The 27,322-nt window shown below is 40.0% G+C and overlaps 1 protein-coding gene across 1 annotated transcript in view; it reads left to right on the forward strand.

Moving 5' to 3' along the window:
* Nucleotides 1-27,322, forward strand: part of PRKAG2 (protein kinase, AMP-activated, gamma 2 non-catalytic subunit) — a 474,947-nt gene that overhangs the window by 375,668 nt on the left and 71,957 nt on the right. Inside the window, exon 7 of the mRNA XM_006873702.1 lies at nucleotides 17,983-18,086. Coding sequence (XP_006873764.1) covers nucleotides 17,983-18,086 — 104 coding nt within the window. The remainder of the gene's footprint in view (nucleotides 1-17,982; nucleotides 18,087-27,322) is intronic.

Here is a 27,322-nt window from a genome sequence, read left to right on the forward strand (position 1 = left end):
TGTAATTATCGATAGGTATTGATTATTTGTTGACATTATATTCGTTTTTTTGTGGTGTTGCTGCTTCTTTTTTCTGCTTGTCTTTCTCTGTTGGATTCATGATTTGTGTGCTCTTTCTTGTGCATTTCCTTATAATTTTAATGTTTTCATCCTCTGGATAGAGTTTTTTTTAATGTGACACTTAAAAAGAATTTTTGGTTGCAAAATACTATGATCAAGGGCTGATTTCAATGACAATGAAAACCAGGAATAGTTATTGTGTTTATGCTATCAATTTGATAATAAATTTTGTGCTTAATTGGTATGTTTGCCTTGAGTTAACACAAAATTATTTCATAGTTCAGAAAGTACATAGTGCCACCCGGAAGCTTTCTGTCTCTTGTTTTTTGGAACATCTTAGAGGAAACTCATTATTGTATATTTATGAAACTAGCGAAGAAAGTGTAGCTGTTTCTCAAGAAGTGACCACTTCTTATTTGTAACGGTGATGGAGATGATGTCATCTTTAAGGGTCCTTCCAGCTCTTGCTGTTGTGGTTGTGAGGTGCCACTGAATTTACTCCGACTCATAGTGACCCCATGTACAACAGAACAATAATCTTTCTAATCCTGCCCCATCCGCACAATCCTTCATGTGGTTTGAGTCTGTTGCTGCTGCCACTGTGTCAAAACATCTTGTTGAGGATCTTCCTTTTTCACCGAACCATTACTGTATCAAGTATGATGTTCTTCTCCAGGGAAATCATGAGACAAGTCTATCCATTGTCACGTCTAAGGAGCATCTGACATGCCATGTGTTTTGCTTTTTAGTGCCTTAGCTGTTGGGTTTCCTCATGGCCCTGTGTACTCCCCTAGATAGTCTGGTTTGCTGCTCTGTCTTTCATTGCTGTGTTACATGATTCCCATTGTTTTAATTCCATGGGTTTAGTTACCATGATGATGCCTAGATTGATCTCTAGCCAGATCTCTCTTCTGAGTATTCAGTTACCTATTTGATATCTCTCTCTGCTTGAAGCATTTCATGAGCTCTCACTTCCATTCCTCTTCTTCATCTCCCTCTTTCTCTTCTCTTCCTCCTTTCCCCCCACTCCCCGTCACCAGCCAGGTTCAGTAAATGGCACTATATCTCGTTGTTTTGATAAGAAATGTTAAGGAGTCACCCATGATACCTAACTTGGGACTTTTCACTCCCCTACATCCAAGTAATCAATCCTCATAATCTTACCTTGTAAATATGCTTATCTGTCAATTCTGCTGTCACTCCAGGCCAAGTCCACCATCATTTTTCTACTGAACCATTCAAGTAACTCCCCCACCCAGCATCTGTTCTGCCCCTCTCCAATCAAATTTCTGTGCTGCAGTTAGAGATAGTTTATCTAATCATGTTACACTCATGCTTAAAGCCTTCTATTATATTCCTTGGCCTTTAAGTTGGAGTGTAAATGTGTTAACATGCTCTTTAATATGTGGTACTGTAGTTTAAGAACAGGATTGTTAACTTCAAAGTCAGCGATTCAAACCCACCCGCCACTCTTCAGAAACCATATACAGGGCTGCCATGAGTCAGAACTGACTTGATGGCACTTAACTACAGCAACAACTTGTCCTTTGTATATGCCATTCTCTCTAGCCATAGCTTGTATTTCATCTCTTCTTGCATTTTTCCTTAACCTACTGTGGTAGCGTAGTGGTTGCAACCTCAAGGTCGACAGTTCAAAACTACCAACTGTTCTGCGGAAGGAAGATGAGGCTTTCTGCTCCCGTAAATATCTGCAGCCTCGGAAACCCTGTGCAGGGTCACTATGAGTCAGACTGACTCCACAGTACTTAACAACAACATGCCCACCTTCTTCCCATTCCTCAGATGTCCTTTTTCCTCCATGCCTTCTGGACTTTGCCTTTCCCTGGGTTGCCCTTCCTTCTCATCTTGGCTACTTATGTTTTTTTCTTCAGGCCTCAACTTAAATACCACAGGAAGGCCTGTCCAGAAGCCCCGGATTAGGACTTCACATACATCTTGTCTCTCACGTGTGGTGGGTGCTATCAGGAGAAATTCATTCACTTGTATTTCTTTGCCATTAAATTATAAGCTCTTTGAGAATGCATTGTTACTCTTATCCATCATAACATCCTCCAGACCTGGCATATATTACGTTTTCAGTTAATATTTGTTACACAATGGATGCGTTTTAGAGCTCTGTAACTTTTACACTGGCACACGAAGCTTGCTGCATTTCAGGTGGCTGGTGTGATGCTGTAGGATTGGCACTGGGCTGAGAACCACAAGGTCAGCAGTTCAAACCCACCAGCTGCTTCTCAGAAATCCTATACAGGGCCACTGTGAGTCAGAACCTACTCTACGGCACTTAACAACAACAATCTTATTTGGTATAAAGAAATATGGCATTTATGTTTAAGGCATTATAGAAATGAGAGGAAATGCATTTGCTAAGTCAATGTTGTACTGATCACGGAACAATGACAGGATGGAGAAAGTGCTGAGGTGGAGGATGCCTCAGTTATGCCTCCCAGAGGCGTAAAGATTTCTCCACCTAGATACATGTATGAAGTCAGAATATTTTATGTTTAGTAACTGAACAACTCAAAGGCAATAACAAATGGATAGAAACGTGGTACTTGGCTTAGACAATATGTTATCTGAGAGAAAAGTATTTTAGATCTTTATTTTGTGACTAAGACAAAACAAGGCTACCTTAACTCTTAATGAGAAGAGGGGAGAGAGTCCCTTTGAAGGGAGTAAACAAATTTGGAAACCTTTTCATTAAGTTGTAATTATTTTTTCATCTGCTTCATTTGCTACTTCTATTTCATTTGGAGGTATTTTACATGTGCTTATAGAATCTGAAGTTAACATCATGGAAGTTTCTGAAAGTTGTGCTGCCTGATTCATTTCATTTTAAATAATTGTATTTTAGTCATTTGTAATATTATAAACTGCTCACTAATGCTAGTTAATTTCTGTATCACGTGCTAGTTTTCCATGAAATGGAAGGTGTGATTGTTCCATAAGTCCGACTGAAGAATAACCAAATATACATTCTGATATACGTGCATATCCTTATTGGCTTTCATGTGTACACTGACTTTATCTTTAAACCTTATAAATCCATTAAATGGATTGAAATGTCTTCCCCTAAAATATGTGTCAACTCTGGTTTGGCAGTTGTGTAATGATATAATATGGTAGTTGTATAATCCATCCCCATGATGGGATCTGATGTGATTAACTAGTCAGTTGTAAAATTAAGGATTAAGCATGAGGTGACTCTGTGGAATAAAACAGTGGACCACAAGGTCGGTTTGAACCACAAGGTCTGCGGTTCAAGTTCACCAGCCACTCCTTGGAAACCCTGTACAGGTTCTCTGTGAGTCGGAACTGACTCGGCAGCACTTAAGAACAACAGCAGTTCCCTTAATCCTGTCACATAACCCTGATCTATGTAGGGAAGTTTCCCAGGGATGTGTGCTGCAACACTTTTTATCTTAGAAGAGATGAAAGGAGACAGAAGTGAGCAGAGAGAAAGGGACCTGGAGTAGAGCCTAGCATAGAGTATGTCCTTTTGAGCTGGGATCCCTCTGCTGTGAAGTTTATAAACCCAGGGGAAGATTGATGCTCAGACATAGGCAGAGCTCTAAGGCCTGCAGATGCTGAAACGAGATAGAGACCCTTCCCCAGAGCCAACAGAAAGGCTTCACCTAGAGCTCGCATTCTGAATTGGACTTCTAGCCTCTTACACTGTGAGAGTAAATTAATGTTTGTTAAAACTAACCACTTACGGTATTTCTGTTGTTGCAGCACTAGATAACTAAGACAATTAGCAGCCTAACATGTAGCCTATTATGTCCCTAGGGATCCTAGTTGATAGAATCATATATAGATGGAATAATTATCAATGCATTTACTACAATGCCTAGAACTTAATTTGTTGTTGTTAAGCACCGTTGAGTCAGTTCCAACTTACAGCACCCCTGTATAGCATTTCCAAGATGAAATCTTTGTGCTTGGTCCTTTACCATCCTCACAATTGTTAATGTTTGAGTCCATTCCTACTGTGTCATTTCATCTCATTGGAGGTCTTCTTCCTTTTACTAACCCTCCATTTTACCAAGCATGATATCCTTCAATAAGGACTGATCCTTCCTGATAATATGTCCAAAGTATGAGAAACATGTTCTCAGTGTCACCATCCTGGCTTCTAAGGAGCATTCTGGCTGTACTTCTTCCAACACAGATTGGTTTGTTCTTTTGGTGTTCCTGGCACTTCCAATATTCTTCTCTGATATAATTCAAATGTTTCGATTTTTCTGTAGTCTTCTGTATTCACTGTTCAACTTTCACATGCGGATGAGGCTATTGAAAATGCCATGGCTTGGGTCAGGCGCACTGTAGCCCTCAAACTGATATCGTTTCTCTTGAACATTTTAAAGAGGTCTTGTGCAGCAGATTTCCCTGAAGTGATGACCCTAGAAAGGATAGATAGTAAGCTGAGCAAACATTTAAAAAGTCATGGTTGATGCATTAGCTAGTGACAGCTGTTTATCCAATGATAGCTTCTGTAGCTCTACTGTCAGATTTTTCCCTCTGTGAATATATGTATTTACTGTTCATTTGGCAGCATCTGTGATTAGCTATGGAGCTGCTTTATCCCCAACACTCAGAATTTCTTTACAAGAAAGATCTTGTTACTCCTGTTTTACAAATGAGGAAATTCAGGCTCAGGGTCTCTGAAAAGGTGATGGCAGTTCTGATCTAGATTTGCTTGCGATACTTTCCTGTTTTTTTTTTTCTTTTCTGCCGTCTCCTTTGGGGAAGAGTTTTTTGAGTCATCCTGTGAACTGGTGGGACTAGTAGTGTCAGTATCGGCAAAACCTGTCTAACTTTGTTGTTGTGAAGTGCCATCAAGTCGGTTCCAACTCACAGCGACCCTGTATAGGGTTTCCAAGGAGCTGCTGGTAGGTTTGAACCGCCCACCCTGAGTCCAGAAGCACTACAGCACCGTACCAAGGCTCCTAATTTTAGAGGTGGAATAATGCAAATTAAGGATGCTCCCTTTGTGGTGGTGTATCTTAGCTCCAACTTTCTAAATCAGCTCTGATACCAGCTATCTCTCCCATAGCATCTGGGTTCCACAGTCAGTTGCAATGGCCGCACGGAACTCATAGACCATACTTGAAGTAAATGGTTTATTAAGGAAGCAACAGGATAAAAGCTGGAATTCAGATCGACAGGCTACAGACTCAGGATCCAGATGAGGAAGCATGTAGGCAAAGTCTTCCATCTTTAGTGTAGGACAGCTCTCTCAGCAACTCTTGACTCTGCAGGCCTCCTTTCAGCCCCCTCAGGACAGGTTCCTCTTGGTCCTGCCACCTGTCACCATTGATTCTACTTCAGGGGCCCTTCCCCGCTTATCAGCGCCAGCTCTGCCACTGCGACCTTTTTGGGATTCTCGTTATCTGCAGTGTTGTAGCCCTTGAAATATAATACAGCTCCTTTAGGAGGTCCCTGACCTCCTCTTTCTCTCTCTGTTGCTGCTTTCTTCGTTCTTCCTGATGTTTCTTTTTCTGTTTCTGTTTCAGTAAGCTATAGTGCTTACTGGATTCAGAATTGCCAGTTCAAACCCACCAGCAGCTCTTTGGAAACCCTATACAGGGTCACTGTGACTTGGAACCGACTTGATGGCACTTCACAACAATAAAGTTAGACTGGTTTTGCCAATACTGACACTGCTAGTCCCACCAGTTCACAGGATGACTCAAAAACTATCTCTGGGGCTGGCTGCTTCAATACTATACTCCTTGTCAGTTTCAAGGCTTGGCGTTCCCACAGGGGCCATGAACTGGCCATTACCTCATATTGACCAATCCCTTCTTGTAGGCCACAGATACTTTATTTATATAGTCCACTGACCAATCCCTGCAAAGTGCATACCAGTATCAGGGCAGGCTGCAGCCTAAGACTAGACAAAAAGTTCTCATATAAGTAAACCTAGTTATTTACAGCTTACCCAGGAAATGTCCATCAGCCTAGACAAAGTGAGACAGAGAGCTTAGGATAAAAATCCTTCAAGGAGTTTTTCCAGAAGCAAGATACAAGGTCGCATAAAGGAAATAATTTTCCCACACATTTCCATTGGAAAAGACAGACTTACTGTCTATCCTACTTGATAACAGGACCTGAGACCACTCAGCTTATACAGGATTCTTCTATTATTAGTGGCTTATTTCCATGACTTTATGAAATGTTTTTTCAGACTTTGGTTGCAAATAGTACTATTTAGTAATGTTTACACATGCTGTCAGAATAGTGATGTGCCCACCGTATTAGAAGCAGCCAGAGACCCCCAGGACAGGATCCATTCCAGTGCTACACCTCAACAAGGTGAATACAGCTGTGGGCACGTGCTTCCGCGCTGGTGAACTGTCAGGTTTCCTTCTGAGGTAGAAGGGCATTTGTCAGACTCTTGGACTGTAGTGCCCTCGGGGGCTTGGTGAAGTGCCAGTCTTACATTTCCCTAAATCAGTAGGCCACATGTGTCTGACATACTTCCTGAGTCTATTCATTTATCTCTCTTCTAAAGTCCTACTGAAATAACAAATCAATGAAATCAAAAACAACAAAAAAAGTCTTACTCAATAAAAACAAAAGTTTTATTTAGTTCTTTGAAATGACCAGTAAAGTAGATAAATCTGTCAAGTCTGTTTAAAAATAAAAGGAAAATGCAATGCCCCAGAAATACTAAGAGCGTCTTAACTGTAAATATAGAGATTTTTAGACATAATAACTAAAATAAACCTGACTATAGCCAATTACATCAATAAAATTTTGAATCTTCTCAATCACTTATTGAATAATGTTTGTTGTTGTTGTTGTTGTTGTGTGCCGTCGAGTCGGTTCCGACCCATAGCGACCCTGTACAGGGTTTCCGAGGGTGTAAATCTTTACGGGAGTAGAAAGCCTCATCTTATAATCACTTATAATCACTTATAAATCACTGTATAAGACATTTAAAAATAATTGAATTATATACTTTAAGTGAATGAACTAAATGATGTGAATTATAACTCAGTTAAGTGACTGAACTATGCAGTGTGAATTATATGTAGCTCGGTGAAGTTTTTACTTTCTTTCTTTCTTTTTGTAAGGTAATTAAAAGATCTTATCCTCCCCCTTCTTTTTCAGAAAGTTACAATAGCCTGTTTATGCATAGTAAAAATTTCCAGGAACAATGAATTCTTAGGTTTGTTTTAATTATCTGAGAGCCAAGAAAAGGATGGAAAACTTCCCAACTCATTCTGTAAGGCTAGCTTGATCCTGAGAAGCCCAGAAGGATGACAGACAAAGAAGAAAACCAGCGACTAAGCTTACATTTTGAATATGGGCAAAACTCTTAAACTTCTTGTGTGACACTATAGGATAAGCACTGAACTAGAACCACAGGCTGACAGCTTAAACCTACCTCGGAAACCCTGTATAGGGTTACTGTGAGTCAGAGTCAACTTCACAGCATTTAACAACAACAAGCTTATGTTTTGAATACAGGCAAAACTCTTAAGCGTTAGTAAACAGAGTTACCTACTGCACTGAAAGCATGGAATACTGTGATCAGTATTTATCCTAGAAGGGAGCGTCGTGGCTCCATATGAGAAGCCCTGGACTTGGAACCACAAGGTTCATGGTTAGAGCCCTCTGGTTGTTCTGTGGCAGGAAGACTAGGCTTTCTGCACCCTCAAAGATTTGTTGTTGTTGTTGTTGTTAAGTGCCATCGAGTCGGTGCTGACCCATAGCGACCGTGTACAGGGTTTCCGAGGCTGTAAATCTTTACGGGAGTAGAACGCCTCATCTTTCTCCTGCAGAGCAGCTGGTAGTTTCGAACTGCTGACCTTAAGGTTCACAACCTGATTCGTAACCACTACGCTACCAGAGCTCAAAGATGTAAAGCGTCAGAAACCCTGTTTCGGTTCGCTGTGAGTCAGAACCAACTCCACAGCACTTAGCAACAACAGTTTATCCTAGACATGCAAGAGTAGTTCAGTGTTAAAAGATCTGCTAAGGAATTATGTCACCAGATCAGAGGAGATGAATCTGTGATCATTTCAATAAATATTGAAACAGAAGTTGATAAAATTCAGTACATATTCTAAGAGAAAATCCTAAATTAAGCTAAGGATAGTAGGAAGCATAGATCCTTGGTGGTACAACAGTGAAGTGCTTGGCTGCTAATTGAAAACTAAGCGGTTCAGACCAACACAGTGGCTCCATGGGAGTGGCTTGATAAGATCATCCATGAAGACTATAGTCTAGAAAACCCTCTGGGGCAGTTCTGCTCTGGTACAGGGGATTGCTGTGAGTCGAAATCAACTCACGCATCCAGCAACAACTACACAAGGAAACTTGTTCAACTTTTAACTTCTGAGATTATATTTGATAAAAGCTAGCTATGGCCACAGCTCTTCATTTCCTGGAATTATTTTAATCAAGGTGTTTCTTTAACCCTGTGAGGTCACTGACCTTGATTCTCAATGTTGTTTCAGCTTAGTAACTGGGTTCTGTTTCCTGAAAGAAAGGAAACATTGGCTGTGGTTACTTTAGTTATGTAGTTTCTAAAATTGAACATGAAACCATTTAAAAGCATTTAAAAATCAATGGGTACCGCATATAATTTCAAGGCACTTTGTCTTGTTTGTGTGATATTCCTTAGGCATTTATTGTAACTCATTTTTAAATAGGTATGTGGGGAAACTGTTGGTCTTATTTATTTTTTCCTAATTAATAGACTTTATTTTCTTAGAATTATTTTGTTTACAGAAATATCTAGCAAAAAATACACAGAAATCCTAGGCATTCCAGTCCTTCTCTCTCCACCCCTTCCCCCCGCACACACATTGATAATCATTGTGCACTAGGAAGGTACATTTGCTACAACTGATGAACAATTACAATTAATACATTGTTGTTAAGTGCCATCAGTCTCGACCCATAGCTACCCTGTATAGGGTTTCTGAGGAGCAGCTTGGTGAGCTTGAACCACCAAGTTTGAACCTTGTGGCTCAAACCAACTTTGCAATCTAGTGCATTAACCCACAATGCCACACCAGGACTCAGTATATTATTGTTAACTAAAATCCATGGTTCACATTAGGGTTCACTTTCTGTATTGTACAGTTTATAGATTTTGACAAATGCATAATGTTGTGTATTCATTAAAATATCATACAGAATAGTTTCACTTCTCTGAAACTCCCTTGTGCTCCATTTTATTCCTTCCTCTCCTGGAGCCCTTCGCAACTACTGATCTTTTCACTGTCTTTAGAGTTTTGTCTTTTCCAGAATTCCATGTGTATGAAATTGTGCAACATGAAACCTTTTCAGATACCTTTCACTTGGCAGTATGAGTATAAGGTTTCGCCATTTCTTTTCATGACTTGATAGCTCTTTTATTTACTTTTTAACTAAATAGTATAGTACCTGATTTTGTGGCTGTGCCACAGTTTACTCATTCACCTATTGAAGGAAATCATGGTTGTTTCTAATTTTTTACAATTATGAATAAAGCTGCTGTAAACATTCACAGGCAGGGTTTTTTGTACATAATATTTTCAGCTCATTTGAGTAAATACCAGGAATGCAATTGCTGGATTGCCTGGTAAGCCTAGCTTTAGCTTTGTAAGGAACTGCCAGAATGTTTGCAGAGTGGCTGTACCATTTTGCCTTCTCTCCAGCACTGAATGACAGGAGAGTTCCTGTTGCTCCATATTTACATTCATTGGCATTTGATGTTGTCAAAGTTTTGGAGATTAACCATTCCAGTAAGTATAAATCTCCTTGCTTTAATTTGTAATTCCCTGATAACATATGTTGCTTAGCATCTGTCCATATCATCACTTACCATCTGTGTACCTTCTTTGGTGAAGTATCTGTTCAGATCCTTAGCTCATTTTTTTAACTTACTGGATTTTTTTTTTCTTATTGCTGAGTTTTAAAAAGTCTTTTGGGTACAAGTTCTTTAAGAATGTGTATTTTACAGATATTTTCTCTATGTTTACCATAATCTTTCCTATGCTTTTTGCTCCTTTCTAGTAATTCTGTCTCTGTCTTTACATGAGCCATGTGCATTTACTCTGCAGAGCAGGTGTATGTTACTTAGTGTCCGTGTGGGCAACATCTGAAAGCATACACTCCCATGGTTGAATAACAGATGTACTTTGCTAAGTACATAGGACCAATCTGCCTCTCACTCATTCTCCAGGTCACTTACACACACACACACACACACACACACACACACACACACACACACGACCCCTGGGGCAGCAAGGAGAGGGGGGGTCTCAGTGCCCATCTGTAGCTGCCTGTCCCACCGCACTTGCCTTAGTCAGGAACTGTGTAAACACAGCCAGAGCCACTGTGTGTGTACTAACCCACTGAAGCCACTGGCCCACTTGGCTGGACTCCTGAGGTGGCAGCTACATCCGGGCTGTGGTGATGGCAGGAGGAGGAGCAAGAGAGGTGGCCCGGGGAGAGGAGGAGGCTAAGAGGAGCAGGTGGGGCTGAAAGAGCTTAAAGCCCATTAGGGAGGACTGGAAAGGTAGTCAGGGTGGGAGGATGGGAAGGGAGCCCCGGAAGACAGGCCAGCCTCTCCACTGGATGGTGCATGTGTACCGCAACAGGCAGGGGCCAGGCGTTGCTCTTGGAGACCGGGTTACCTCCACACAGGACCAGCAGCACTCAAGTCAAGAGTTTGTGTGCAGTTCCTCAGCACTATTCCAGCTAGTGACCATCCTTGTGTCTCTGTTCTATATATAAAATGGTGTCCCACCCAACATCCAAATCACATAACATCCTGTTTTATAGAACTTATTATGGATATACGGTGCTGTATGTCATTTCCTCTCCCACATACAAAACCAAATGTAGAAGCAAAGAACATGGAAAGAAATGTCATAAACTTTTGTTCTTTTGCCTTATCATTAACATATACATAAATATAAAATATTTAAAAGTTGACTTTGTTAATATTCATATTTCTAAGAACTTTATTTTCCATTTACTTTTAACTTCTGTGCCACACCTCCACTACCAGCACCATTTATTGGCTTATGTCTTGCTCAAATATTTAAAAGATTTTCTAAAAGAAAAACTATGAATATATTGAAGGAGGTATAACTGTAAATGAAGAAAAAAGTATAAAAAAAGACTTAAAAATAACAAATTGATAATATTTTTCTCTGTGAAAGTACAATGAAATTGCAGTAAAATTATACAGATTAGGAATAAGTAGCCAGATTTTTTTTTTTTTAATAAATATATTTTAGGGCACTTTGTACATTTTGTTTTTTAATGACATTTCATTGTTATACACTCGCTCTCTAAAGCATAATTTGAATTTATTTCTATAGCTTCTGATTAATGAATGAATATATTGACTTAGTAATCATTAATAAAAGATGGTAGCTGATAAAAGTATGTGTGTACCTCCTCTTAATCCCATCTCCAGAGGTAGCTGAGCAGAGCCTCTGTCAGGGAGGTGGATGCTGGACAGGAACTTAAGTGGCCAGTCTTGTTGCAGAGAACTTCCTGCTGCTTTTGAAGTTTGCCCTCATCCATCAGCTATGACCCCTCTCGTCTCTCACATTTTACTCAGTTGAATTATGTGACTCACTACCTGTTTTGTTTGTCATAATGTACGTACATCAGTAGTTGATTTTGTTCTGATAGCACATCAATAGGAACTGATCAAAGTGAACAGTTACTTTCTTCTATACAAATACCTTAATGGTGTTCTTTGTCTTTAGCTGTTTAGAGCATTTGGCCTGGGAACAAACAGAATTCTCTGTGATGTTGAAAGTATAGCAGGACCATCAGATATCAAGGAAAGTCGATTACAACTAGCCTTTGTCCCTTTTCCTTTCATTTGTCATTAATAAATTGTGGATCTCTGAAGTCCTTTGAAACATTCATAGCAAGGATTCCAAGGACCCATTAACATTTGCTACCTCATATTCCCCCATTCTGTTTATTTCCCTGTAGTCTTGCTAGCTTCGGTCCCCCTGAATAACACTGCTAAAGTGATCATCTGTTCAAAAGCACAAATCTGGCCCTGTCACTTTCCTTGATGGTTTCCTGTTGCCTACGAGTTCCTACACGGAGGCATTCACCCACGGACACGATCCAAGTGCTCACAGCCTTATTCCCCCTTCTAGATGCCCTATCTTGCTTCTTACCGCTCCTACTGGCACACCAAGATTTGGCAGTGCCTTGAGTGCTTCTATTTTCACTAAGTAGGCAGTTTCTTGCCCTTTTGCCTTTGCACATTTTATACCCTTGCACTGACAGCTCTGAGAGTGCTTTTGGAGAGAGAAAAAGGCTAAAGGCTAAGAATAGCTTCTAGGGAGAATAGACACATTTGTAAATTAGAAGAAAGAACACTCAGGGAAAGAAGCAGAGTGACATTAAAATCAGTGCGAAAGCCATAGATGGTCTAGAGCGAAGTTTTTCAACCACGGCAAAATTGACTAGGACTGACGAGCTAATTCTCTGTTGTGGGGCTATCCTGTGCATTATAGGATGTTTAACAGTACCCACTAATAGAATCCCTCTTCCAAGTCATGACTCGCAAAAATGTCTCTAAACGTTACTAAATTGTCCGTTTGGGACATTTGTAACACCCAAAATTGAAACCTCTGGTATGAAGGAAGATTTGTGGAATTTTGTGTGCTGGGAACATTCTCTAAATTATCTTTCTTAATCTATAGAACTACAGCTGAGGTGTGTGGGTTTTTATTCTGGTTGAAAAAATAGGAAACTGAGTTTGAAGGACAAGTGTCAAGTGATTTGTGGATGTGGGGAGGTCTAAGGAAAGCCATTAATTAAGTCCTGTGTCAGAGGCTAATGCTGTTCAGAGAGGATGAAATGATAGGAGTAAGTCACATTTCACAGTGCTAAATAAAAGGGGATTACTAACAGACGGAGTGTTTCAGAACACTTGTGCTCATAGGGAAAACTGTACATAGTCCAAGAGGCAGTTGTTAAAACAGAATAAGGGAACACTGAATGGTCTAAAATCAAAAAAGAGGTGTGCTAGGATTGTATCCTTTCACCATACTGATTTAGTCTGCCTGCTGAGCAAATACAAAAAACTGCTTTATATGAAAAGAAAATGGCATCAGGATAGAAGGAAGACGCATGAAAACATCCTGTGATAATACCACCTTGCTTGCTCAAAGTATTGACTGCATCTCAGTGTAAAGAAAATTAAAATTCTCACAACTGATCCAATAAATAACATCATGATAATGGAGAAGAGATTGAAGTTGCCAAGGACACCATTTTCCTTGGCTCCACAATCAACACTCAGTGGAAGCAGCCAAGAAGTCAAGTTACAAATTACTCTCCTTAACCTCTCACCCTTGGTAACCATCAAAGAATGCTTCTTTTAGCATGAAAACCTTGAGTTTTTACGATAGTGGTCTCATACAATATTTGTCCTTTTGTGATGAATTTCACTCAGCATAATGTCCTCCTGATTCATCTGTGTTATATGAGGTGTTTTAAAGAAAGAGATCACTTTTGAAGGTCCTGGATAGAGAGGGAGAAAATGTGGGCCAAAACTAAAAATTATTTAAAAAACAACAGACTTACTGGTCAGAAAGAGACTGAAAGAACCCGATACTCTGGTCCTGGACTGCCCTTCAGGTCTAAAATGGAACTCACCCTCATGGCTCGTTTTCAGCCAAGCAGTAGATAAGTATACAGGGGGACAACAACACTAGTAAGGTATGCTCACCATGGAATTGTCAACCATTCAAGATCAAAAGGGGCAACATTTACTTAAGAACAAAGTGGAGAAAGGATGGGAAGGAGGGTGGCATGGAAATAGGAACTACAGGAAGGAAGTAGGATAACTGCTGTTTCATGGAGAGGATTGCAAACTATGATTTGTTGAATGTACAACTGATGATTTTCTTTGGAAACCTTAATTTGTAATAAAAAATTTCCCCAAAAGAAAGAAAATCACACTGCATTACCTTAGGGAAAGCTGTTGTACAAGGCCTTTTTAAAGTGTTACAAAGCATGGCTGTCAGTGTGAGGCCAAAGACACACTTGACCCAAGACGTTGTATTTTCAGTCGTCTCGTGTGCATGTGAAACTTGGACAATGAATGAGGAAGACCATAGAAGAATTGATGCATTTGAATTATGGTGTTGGAGAAAAATATTACAAGCACCATGGACTGCTTAAAGAACAAACGAATCTGTGTTGGGAGAAGTACAGCCAGAATGCTTCTTAGAAGACAGGATGGTGAGACTTCATCTCATACTTGGGACATGTCGTCAGGAGGGACCAGTCCCTGGAGAAAAGGCCATCATGCTTGGTAAAGTGGAGGATCATTGAAAAAGAAGACCCCCAGTGAGATGAATTAACACAGTGGCAGCAGCAGTGGGCTCAAACATAACAATTTTGAAGATGACTCACAGCACTGTTGTGCACAGGGTCACTATAAGTAGGAACTAAGTCAACAATTCTGAGCAATAACTACATGTTGATAAATTGGAGCCTCTGAACGATGCAAACAGTTAAGTGTTTGATGACTAGCTGGATGACTGGTAGTTGGAATCTACCCAGAGATGCTTCAGAAGACATGCCTGATGACTGACTTCAGAAAAGCCACAAGTTCTACTCTGCACACAGGGGGCCTCTAGGAACTTTAGATCAACACTTTTTAAGAGAATTGACTTGTTATATTTTCATAGATGCATTATTTTCCTGACTAGAAATGTCTCTCAATTCTTAAATGAGTAAATGTAGAATTTATTGACTGACTGTTCAATGTAAACTTGCCAGTATTCTTTTAAACTTGTATGTTTTCTTTTCTCCCTGAAGATAAAAAGGTAGAAATCTCTGCCTAGGTTGTTAGACTCATATTTGACGCTCTTATATTTTGCTTATATACCTTTCTGAGGCAATGGAAGTACTTAGGGTCCTAGAGTACAAGCTTGCTAAGGGTATGTAGCAAGAGATGGGCTTGGAAAGGTAGGTTAGAGTGGATTTCTGGGAACCTAGAATGCTGTGGGGTATGCTCTATAGCAGAGAGGAGCCTTCGGACTTTCTGAGCCCAGGTTATGATGTAATCAGGTATATTTTTAAAATGAAAACTGTTTTCAAGTACTCTTAGAAATTTTAGTGTTTTTAATGGTTTGCATTTAAATTTAGTTGTTTCATTTTTAACATTATGTTTTTAGCCATCATAAATTAAAGACTTAAACACATAGTATCTATTTCCTGGTAGCATTCTTTTGTAACTCCTCTAATAATATTGGATCAGCATGTTTTTGTTCTGTTAACATTTTATTGGGTCGTGTGAAGGTTTACAGAACTGATCATCAGTTTTACATTCAGCAGTTCTTGCACATTTTGTTTCATCTCATTGATTGCAGGCCCCTCAATGTAACGTCACTTATCCCACTTCCTCCAGCTCCTGAGTCCATTTCTACTTCTTGCCTTAAACTTTCTGAGTTTTGTTCTTGGGTAAATGCTGCCCTTTGATCTCTAATGGTTGATTGTTCTAAGGCAGAAGTAGGGAACATCCAGTCTGTGGGTTGTGTTGTTGTTGTTGTTGATAGTTCCATCGAGTCAGTTCTGCCTAAAAAGCGGCCCTGTATAGGGTTTCCGAGGAGTGGTTGGTGAATTTGAACTCCAAGCTCATTTCGTCTGGCCCTGCCAAGGCAGCCGCAGTTACAGCCATCACATTATAGCAGGCTTATTATTATTTTTTTTTTCTTAAATGTTTTATTGTGAATTATGTGATAGTTTACAGCAGGCTTATTTTTAAGTTGATAATTTTGTATGGCCCGAAAATAAGGTTATAAATATTCATATGGCCCTTGATTAAAAAAAAAAAAAAAGGTCCCACACTACTGTTCTGAGGTAGGTGTACCTCACTAGTGTTATTTTCCCCATATTGTTGTTGTTGTTGTGAAGTGCCGTCGAGTAGATTCCGACCCATAGCAACACTGTATAGGGTTTCCAAGGAGTGACTGGTGAGCTTGAACCACCAACATAGCCGTTCAAACGGCCCCATATAGACCTGTCTATTTTTTGTGTACCATCTGAAATCCTTCTTTTGGCTATTAAAAATACTGCACTATTTGATTTTAGAATAGTTTGGGATTTATGTGAAAACTGATGATAGTCCAGAGTTCCTGTACATAAGTTAACATGTTATTGTGGTACATTTGTTACACGCAGTGCACCAACACTGATTCAGTACTGTTAGCTAGAGTATGTAGCTTATTAGTTTTTTCTCTTGTTGCAGTTTTTTCTCTTGCCCTTCTTTCTGGATCCCATTCAGTTTACCATACTACATTTTGTTGTTGTGTGTCCTGAGGAGCCTATTGGCTTTGACATTTGCTTATGATGACCTTGATAGTTTTGAGGAGCACTGGCAAGCATCTTGTAGAGTATCCTTCTATTCAGGTTTGTCTGATGTTGTCTTCAAAATGTTTCAAAAAAGATTAAGCTTACTGATTTACATTTCGTTTATCCATTTACTCTTGCTTATAAACTCCATACTTCTCATTTGTCAGTATTTATGACAGTGTAGTAATACTTAATGTCTCTCATCCTCTACAAGTTTGTTGTGTCTGCAAGGGAAGAGTCATTTTTGTCTTTGACTGCAATTTCCCCAGCATCTTAACACAGTAGAATGTATTTGTAACAGATTCTTTTGGTGCCCCACCATATCCTTCTGGCCTACCCCCAACTCCTTATGTCTCACGACTTCCCTTTGTCTCTGCCTGAGAAAAAGTGGCTTTCTTTAGCAGTGAGGCCTGTGGACTAGCGCCTGGAGCAGGGTAGAAATGCCAGGTAGTACCCACGGCACATAACAACATCACCACCACCCCAGTAGTGACCTTTGACCAAGAAGGGGCTGAAGTGGATGGACGATTGCTCCAGTTTCCTGGGCCTCACCATGAGACCTAGTGTGGTGCTGCAGGTTAATGCGCTGAACTGCAAGGTTGGCAGTTCAGGCTCACCAGCTGCTCCTTGGAAACCTTGTCCAGGGTTACTGTGAGTCAGAACCAACTCAATGACACTTAACAGCAACAACAACAACCATGAGACAGTGCCGAGGTCTGCATCAACAGCACTGTACATACCTGCTTACTGGCACACCCTTTTTGACCATCTCTGTCCTTGTCCCATTGCTCCTGGTCTGCTCTGGGAGGAACCTATATTAAGACAAGGCAATAAATATTTATTGATCGAATCAATAAGTAAGATTCTTGTTACTCGAATCATCAAGTTCCAAGCCACCAAATATTTAACAAAGAAATAATACCAGTTGTGTACAGACACTCATGAATAACAAACAACACAATGCAATTTATGGGACCAGCATTACCTTTATAACCAGAATCAAAGGTATTATATGAAAACCACAGAACAATGCCCCTCGTTAACATAGATACAAAAACCCCTTAACAAAATTAAGTCTTTCATGTATGAACACAATCTGTATTTGTATTTATCAGAGCCTTTGATGTCTCTCATTAATATTTTATAGCTTTCAGTGTAGAAATCTTACACCTATGTCACTTTCATCCCTAGTGTCTTAGGAAAACAATTTCCACTTGTTAGTAGCTAACCTAAAAATACAGTTGTTGTTGTTAAGTGCCATCGAGTCGATACCAACCCATAGCGACCCTGTATAGGGTTTCCGAGGAGTGGTTGGTGAGCTTGAACCACAGACCTTGCAGTTCAAATGGCTTTGCAGTCTGACACATTAACCCACAGAGCCACACCAGAACTCCAAAAATACAGTAGAAATTTTAAAAATATAACCTTGTACCGTTAAATATAATATTAGCAGTACATTTTTATTGTACATGCCTGCTATCAGTTTAAGGAAATTCTTCGTTGTTACTGATATTCTGCCCTTTTTTTTTTTTAACCTCTTAGCAGAAGACTCTGAAAGTGGCGTTTACATGAGATTCATGAGGTCACACAAGTGTTATGACATTGTTCCAACCAGTTCAAAGCTTGTTGTCTTTGATACTACATTACAAGTAAGTATACCCAGTTTTTGTGATGTATATATATATATTTAATGTTATTTGGTGGACTGTTCTATTGTTGCTAAAGTGCTATAGATTCAGTTTTGACTCATAGCCACCCTGTGAGCCTACAAAATGAAACACTACCAGGTCCTGCCCATCAAGCAATCATTGCTGTGTTTGAGCCCATTTTTAAGTCACTGTGTCACTCCCAACTCATTGAGGGTCTTCTATTTTTCACTGACCCCTGCTTTGCCAAGCAGGATGTTTTTCTCTAGGGGTTGGTCCCTTCTCATAACACGTCCAAAGTCCATGAGACAAAATCCTGCCATCCTCGCATCTAAGGAGTGTTTTTGCTGTACTGCTTCTGAGACAGCTTTCTTTTTCCTTCTGGCATCCCGTGACATATTCCGCATTCCTGGACAGCACCATAATTCAGAGGATTCAATTCTTCATCAATCTTATTCATTGTCCAGATTTTATATACTTGGTCTGCAAAGTGACATCTTGGCTTTTTAAAGCTTTTAAAAGAGATCTTTTGCAGTAAATTTGCCCAACACACTGTTTGATTTCTTGACTGCTGCTTTTATGAGCATTGATTGTGGATCCAATTAAAATGATTTAATTGATGACTTCAGTCTTTTCATTGGTCCAGTTGTGAGGATTTCTGTTTTCTTTATGTTGAGGTGTAATCCTTACAGAAGAATATAGTCTTTGATGTTCCTCAGTAGGTACTTCAAGTGCTCTTGGCTTTCAGCAAGCAAGGTTGTGTCATCTGCGTATCACAGCTTGTTAATGAGTCTTCTTCCCAACCTGATGCCATGTTAGTCTTCATCTAGACCAGCTTCTTGGATAATTTGTTCAGCATACAAATTGAAAAAGTATAGAGATAGTGTATAGCCCTGTTTTTTTTTTTTTGTTGTTGTTGTTGTTGTTGTTTTTAAGATTTTATTGTGTATTATGTGAGTTTACTTGGGAGAACACCAGCGTTAGATTCATCCTATCTTATTTCATTTCATTGCAACGATTACATTCCCCTCCATGCATCATCAAACAACTAAAGGGTACACCCCACAGGCCTGTCCACCCCCAGCCGTCAGTCAGTACACAGCCCCTCTCCCTTCCTGAGTCCAGAGTCGCCAGCTCTCCATCTCTCCACGCCGTCTTCTCTGCCTCCATTTCTGGCGTCACTGCTTCTCTGGGTAGGGTCCCGCATTCCACTCTTCTCACTTGATGGTCTCAGGGACCTCTGCTCCTGGACTGCAAAATCAATCACACCCCTCCTTTTGTTGCAAAACATCTACCTTTACATTTCTGACCCTCACAGTCAGTCCTGATAGCAGTTATTCACTGTTGTACCCCAAGAGTATTATCCCCGTCTCCTTTGATCAGCCCTATCCCAACAGATTGGAAACCATTCAGTGGTGATTCTACCTTCCCCCACTCCCTCTGAATCTAGGCTCCCTCTTGAAAGCTTGTAAGCCAGTCACTTACTGCTTTTGTAGCCCCCCATTTTGGGTAGCCAATGTCCAAGTTGCCCATCCCTGTCAATGCTGAGTACCAAGGGGGTGGGAGTGATCCTCACTGTAAAGCTTTGTTCCCATTTTTGAGCTACTATATCCATAAGTATAGGTAAAGTTAATCAAATGTAGTGGGTTACGCTTTTTCCCCTCTTCTTTCTTTTTCTAGTCAAGTTCTGATCATCCAGCCATTGAAGCCAGGTCGAGTGGGTACTATCTGCAAGTATGGGTGTTTTTGTGCATCTCCCCTCACTTCAGATCAGCTGGATGCTTCACTCTCCACTCTAGTCCTCTGTGGCTATATCACTGACTCTGGGCCCAAGAGTCTCCAGGTCTTGCCATACTAGCCAACCAGGTCTCCACCTGGGTTCACAGGAGTCTATTGACTGTGGTCAGACTTAGCTTACAACTTCATTGCTATTTTTCCTCCACTTCCCCCTATCAGTGACCAGCATGGTCACCAGACAGACTACATGCCCACTCATGTGTTCCCCTTGAGTCTTAGTCTTGGAAGGGGGTTTGCTTTGAGAGGACCCGACCACTTGCCTTGAAGGCTCCCAGGTGAACAGCTTGCTTGTTCTTGTAGTAGTCAGTCTGACTGCAGTTGTTTTTGATTTTTCATGCCAGTCTTTCTTTCATGTTCTTCTAGCCACTTCAGCTATAGCCCTGATTTTAAACGACACAGTTGTTCCCTTGTTCTGCCCAAACAGCTATCCCCTGGTCTATGTACAGATTCTGAATAAGCACAATTAAGTGTATGGAATTTCCATTCTTTTCAATGTTACTAGTAATTTGTTATGATCCACCCAGTCAAATACCTTTGCATAGTCAACGAAACACCACTAAAGATCTTTGTAGTATTCTCTACTTTCAGACTACATCCATCTCATGTCAGCGTATCCTGTGCCTTCTGAATCATCTTGAATTTCTGGCAATTCCCTGTTAATGTACTGCTGTAACCTTTTTGGATTATCTTTAGTAAAATTTTATTTACATGTGATACTAATGATATCATCCAATAATTTCCACATTCTCATGTTCACAGAGATAGATCTCTTCTGGTTGGTTAGCCAGATAGCTATCATGCAAATTTCTTGGCATAGAAGAATGACAGCTTTCCCACGTTGCATCAGTTTGTTGAAAATTTTCATTTGTTATCTCATCAATTACTGGAGCCCTGTTTTTCAGCAGTACTCTTAATTACAGCTTGACTACTACTTCAGTATCATCAGTTCTTCATCTTTTCTGCCTCCTGAAAGGGTTGAACATTGACCAACACTTTTTGGTTCAGTTACTATATATTCATTCCTTCCATCTTCTTTTGATTGTTTCTGCATCATTCAATATTTTCCTCATTGATTCCTTCAATATTTTCAGTTTAAAACTTGAAATTTTTCTTCAGTTCTTTCATCTTAAGAAATGCCAGAGTGTGTTCTTTGCTTTGGGTTTTCTAACTCCAGGCCTTTGCACATATCATTGTAATATTTGTCTTGAGTCGCCCTCTGAAATTTTCTGTTTAACTCTTTTATTTCATCATTTCTTCCTTTTGCTTTAGCTATCTTATATTCAAGAACAAGTTTCACAGTCTCTTCTGACATCTACTTTGGTGTTTTCTTTCTTTTCTGTCTTCTTAATAACCTTTTGCTTTCTTCATGTATCAAGGATGTCATCCCACAACTCATTTGGTCTTCAGTCATTAGTGGTCAGTGCATCACATCTATTCTTGATATTGTCTCTAAATTCAGGTGGAATATACTCAAGGTCTTACTTTGGCTCTCATCAGCTTGTTTTACTTTTCTTCATCTTCAACTTGAACTTGCATATAAGCAATTGATGGTGTGTTCTGTTATCGGTGCCTGGCCTTATTTTGACTAATGATGTTAAGCTTCTCCATCATCTTGTTGGTCTTGCAAAATTCTATCATATGCAGTCCCTGGCATCATTTCTATAAATTGAAAGCCATGTTTTCAATTTGGGATTTTCTTCTTCTTTTTAAATTTACTTTTTATTGTGAATCGGGTAGAGGTTTATGGAGCAGATCAGCTTTCCTTTAAAAAATTCATTCATAGTTTGTTTCATGTAACATCACTTATCCCACTTCCTCCCCATGTTTTCTGTTTCCATTTCCCCTTCTTTCCTCACCCTTCTGAACTTTGTCCTTGGATAAATGCTACCCTTTTGATCTCAGATGGTTGATTATTCTAAGATATGGGTACCTCCCTGGTGTTGTTCCCCTAATAGCCCTGTCTTAGAGTCCTGGTGTGGCTCTGTAGGATAAACATTGGACTGCTAACCATAAATCGGCAGTTCAAACCCACCAGCCATTTCTTGGAAACCCTATACAGTGTAGTTATGAGTCAGAACCAACTTGATGGTACACAGCCACAATGACAAACAGACCTGTCTTTTGTTTGGCTAAAAATTGAACAGTGGTGGAGAGTTAATTTCCCAGACTTGAAGGATGATTGTGAGCCATAGTCTAAGGGGTTCTGGTTGACCAATAAGCCTGGTCTAAAAGTTGTTTTCACATTTTTTTCCTACTCTTTACAGGGCCTTCTAATGTGTTCCCTTCAGAGTTGTTAATGGTAGTCAGGCATCACCTAGTTCTTCTGGTCTCAGGATTGGGGTGACTGATGTTCATTTGGCCAGTTAGTCCATTGGACTCATTGTTTCCGTGCTTCTTTGATTTTCTTCATTTTTCATTCCTCTAGACAGGGATTAACCAGTAAGCTGTACCCTAGACCCCAGTTGTTATTTACCAAAATGGTGATCCTTCTTTTTTGTTTCCAAATTTTGTATTCCAATCACTAGTGATTACCAATGTAACTTCACTGCATGTTTGATAAAATTCATACTGTTATTGTGGTTGGGTGCCATCAAGTTGGTACTGACTAATATAGACCCTGTGCACAACAGAACAAAACAATACCCAGTCCTGGGCCAACCTCACAATTGTTGCCACTCTTGATCCCATTAATGCTGCCACTTGGCCAATCCATCTCTCTGGGGATCTTCCTCTTTTTCTCTGACCCTCTGCCTTACCAAACATGATATCCTTCTCCAGCGACTGGCCCCTTCTGACGAGATGTCAGAAGTATGAGTCACGAAGTTTGGCCATCCTGACCTCCAAGGAACACTCTGGCTGCACTTCTTTCAACACAGATCTGTTGGTTCTTTTGGCAGCCATGGCACATTAAATGTTCTTCTCCAACACCAGAACTCAAAAGCAACAATTCTTCTATGTTCTTCCTTATTCACTGTCCAGCTTTCATGTGCATATGGAGTTATTGAAAGTACCATGGCTTCGGTCAGGCCCACCTGAGTCCTCAAGCTGACATCGTTGCTCTTCAACACTTTAAAAAGATCTTGTGCAGCAGATTTGCCTAATGCAATACGTCATTTGATTTCTTGACTGCTGCTTCCTTGAGTGTTGATGGTTGATCCAAGAGAAATGAAGTTCTTGACAACTTCAGTCTTTTTTCCGTTGATCAGAATGTTGTTTATTGGTCCACTGGTGAGGATTTTTGTTTTCTTTACATTTGAGATGCAATCCATAGTGAAGGCTGTGCTCTTTGATCTTGGTCAGTAAGTATTTTAAGTTCTCTTTACTTTCAGCACTTTCAGACTATGTTGTTGTTGTTAAGTGCCATCAAGTCAGTTCCGACCCATAGCGACCCTGTACAGGGTTTCCGAGGGTGTAAATCCTTACGGGAGTAGAAAGCCTCATCTTTCTCCCGCGGAGCGGCTGGTAGTTTCGAACCGCTGACCTATAGGTTCGCAGCCCGATTCGTAACCACTACGCTACCAGAGACTATAGAAGTAGGTTAAAAAATCTTCAATTTCTTCATGTTTGAGATTAGTGGTTGGTGCATAAATTTGATTAATAGTGTTTAGTGGTCTCCTTGTAAGTGTGTGGATATTATCCACTCACTAACTACTTGAAATGTAACCCAAATTCGCTTTAGTTTGTCATTCCCAGCAGAGTAAGCCATATGATTGTTCAATTCAAAATGGCCAATTTCAGGCCATTAATGCCTTTACTATTTTTTTCTATTTGTTGTATTTTATTTTTGTTAAGTTCCAAGTCTTCTATATTCATGCTGTCTACTTTCCATGTATGAACTTTCCATGTTCTTGTTAGTTTTTTTTAATGAATGTTTACAGCTGTTTCTTACCATTTGAGTCACACTACATCAGTGCATGAAAGTTCCAAAAGCTTTATTGCATCCATATTTTTAAGTTCAGCTCTACTTTGAGCAGACAGTTTTTGAGTGCCTTCCAGCCTGAGGAGTTCAGCTCCAGCACTAGTGACATACTGCCACACTTAAACTACCACAGTATAACAAACTCACAGATGAATGGTGGTGGCTATTCTGTGTGGTAATTTAATAATGCTAAACCCAAACTATACCAACCCCATTGCTGTCGAGTGGATTCCAACTCATAGCACCCCAAAAGGACAGAGTAGAATTGCCCCCGAGGGAGTCCTAGACTGTAATCTTTGTTTTTTTGTTTTAGTTTTTATTGTGAATTGAGTGAAAATTTACAGGACAGATCATCAGTTCTACATTCAACAAATCATACACCGTGTTTAATTACGATGATTGTAATTCCCTCCACGTACCATCAGTTAACAGTATTTCTCTCTATTCATTTTAGCTCTTTTTTGTTTTGTTTTGTTTAAACACTCAGGCATATGTAATAATTTACACCACCATAGGGCACATTCTGCAAGTCTGCCTCCTGGCGTTGAGCTCTCAGTCTCTGTCTTTTCATGAACCTAGAGCCCTCAGCTGCTTTTCTCTATCCATGTCCTCATCTCTGCCTCCATCTCTGGTGTTGCTGCTTCTCTGGATAGGGTCCCACATTCTGCTTGTTCTCTTCTCCTTTGATGGTCCTAGGGTCCTCTGTTTCTGAACTATAAGATTAACTACTCCCCCATTTTTTATTATGAAACTTCTACCTTTACAATTGTGACAGTCGCAGTTAGTCATGATAACAATTACTATTCAGTCATAAGAATCTTATCCCCATCTCTTTTTAACAAACCCATCTAGACAAAATGAAAATTATTCAGTGGGGAGTCTATCTTCCCCAACACACTCTTAAACTAAACTCGTTCTTCAGACCTTAAAGCCAGTCACTTCGTGCATTTATCACCCTCTCATTTTAGGTAGCCAGTGTCTTAAGTTGTCTGCCCCTATCTACCCTGTATACATAGGGGATAACATTGATACTAGATGTGAAGACTCCTTCCCTTTCTGTTGATATTTTGAGCTACTTTCTCCATGAGTATAGGTCAAGTTCATCAAATTGTAGCAATTTGCCCTCGTTTCCTTTATCAAAAATTGTTCTTTTTTGAATCTTTCTCTAGTGGAGTTCTGATTATCAAGCCATCGAGGCTAGGTCAATGGGTACTATCTGCAACTTTGTTCTTGTGCGTCTCCCCTCACTTCATATCAGCTGGATGCTTCACTCTCAGCTCTAGTCCTCTGTGGCTATGTCCTTGTCCATGGGCTCAGGAGCCACACTTTGGACCAACCAGCCCTTTCTCTTCTCACTCTCATCTCCGGGTCAACAGGTATCTATGGAAAGTGGTTGAACTCAGCCCATTTCTTCACTGCTACCTTTCACTCTCTTCCACTCACCAGTAGACCAGTGTGGTTGACAGCAAGCTTACATGCCTGCTCATGTGTTTCCTTTGCATTTCAGTCTTAGAGGGGGGTTTGTCCTGAAGGGACTTGATTGCTTGCCTTGATGGCTTCCCAGCAAACAGCTTGCTTATTCTTTGTTCTTGTAGTAGCCAATCATACTACCATTTTTGTTTTGGGTTTTTCCTGATGGTCTTTCTTTGAAGATGTATCTTCTGTCACTCTAGCTGCTCCAGGCTGGTTTGCTTGTCCTTTCTAGTGGGAATGCCCCACCTCAGAGAGCTCTGGATGGGGTTCAGGATTTCACCTAAGGTCCTATACTCTGCAAAGACTTTGCAAGAGGCCTATTTCACTGGACAAGTTCTAGAACCCTTTTTAGGTATTCCAATCAGTTATAGGCTGAAGACGGGCTTACAAGTTTTCTGTAATCATGTTTCCTGACATTCCTTTCTATCCCACTCAAGTGTCTATTTTACAGTAGCAGGCAAGGGAAACCAATATTAATAAGACAGTCAAGCATCTTAGTATTATTTCCCCTCTTCAGACTATGCCTCAATCTCTGTATCACAGAGCTCTGTTGCTCCAAGGTTGAGCATTACCTGTGTCCCATTTAGCCCATGCATACTTGTGTCATTGTTCCCCTTTCAACCTTGTTTATCCACCCTTAATTAATTAAAGTATTAATTTTTTTGAGGTTACCTTGTATTCTATTAATTTTTTCCTCCATTTAAGACAGGCTATTTTATCCTATAAACTTACCTGACCTTCTCACCACCTCTGTGTTCATCTTCTTTTACATTGTAACTGTTTTGATCATAGTCTGACCTCCCAGATTCTGTTCTTATAATTTTATTCTGTTCTTGACTCTTCCATTTGTCAATTGACTTCTGGGTCAATCTCTGGTTGTTGTCTCTCATTGGTTCTCAGTCCACAGAACTCCCTTTAGGATGTTTCGCATTGCAGGGTTGGCTTTGGCAAAATCCCTTAGCTTCTGTTTATCCTGGAATGTTTTGATTACACTGTCATATTTGATTGGTAGCTTTACTAGGTAAGGATTCTTGGTCGGCAGTTAATTTTACTTTCAGGGTTTTATATATGTCTCCCCATTGCCTTCTTGCCTACATGGTTTCTGCTGAGAGATCCAAGCCTAATCTAATTTGCTTGCCTTTGTATGTAACACTTCTCTTTGCCTTAGGTGCTTTCAGGTTTCTCTCCTTATCATTGGTTTTGGAGAGCTTGATTATTATATGTCTTGGTGATTGTCTTTTGGGTTCTATCCTTCCTGGGGTGTGTTGAGCTTCTTGAATGCTTATCTTGTTGCTTTTTAGGATGATAGGGAAATTTTCTTCCAGCAGCTCTTCAACCATCTCCTCTGTGGACTTGTGTGGACTGTTCTAGACTTCCAAGTAATTCTTAAGTATTCATCTTCATGTTGTCCGACATGACTCTTAGACCTTCTTCAGATTTTTTTAAACTTTTTTTTCTGCTTCCTCTTCTATCTTAGTAGTATTGAGAGATTTGTCTTCCAACTCACTAGTTCTCACTTTCATCTCTTCAGTTCTACTCCTTTTCCCTTTCAGTGTATTGTTCTTTTCTGATACTCTATTTTTAATCATTCGGACCTCTTTCTGTAGATTTTAAATTGTTCCAATGTTGTATCTATCTTATTTGATTGCTTCTGTAGTGCTTTCCTGACTTCTTCCTTATTTTTCTCAACTCCTCTGTAAAATGTTTTGATACGTTTTATTATCATTTTTCTGAATTCCTTCTCAGGCATTTCCAAAGCCTGCCTTCCTTCTAATGTGAAGTCTAGGTCTACCTCCAGCTCATTTGCCTCAGTCACTTAAATCTTGTGTCTGGACATGTCCAGAGATGGTCATCTGTGTCTTGGGCATATTCAGTAGTTAGCTGTGACTTTAATAGTTTGATGAATGTATGTTGATATATTATTATGCTTTCTGATTGCCTCCAGGTAGATGAGCTTCCCTTTTCACACTTCTTATTACTCAACTCAGAGTAACTGTCACAGGTGTTGGCTGCCTACCTGATATATAGTAGCTGGTATTGGTTCTTACCT

Source organism: Chrysochloris asiatica, unplaced genomic scaffold (genome assembly GCF_000296735.1).
Source record: "Chrysochloris asiatica unplaced genomic scaffold, ChrAsi1.0 scaffold00249, whole genome shotgun sequence".
Classification (NCBI taxonomy): domain Eukaryota; kingdom Metazoa; phylum Chordata; class Mammalia; order Afrosoricida; family Chrysochloridae; genus Chrysochloris; species Chrysochloris asiatica.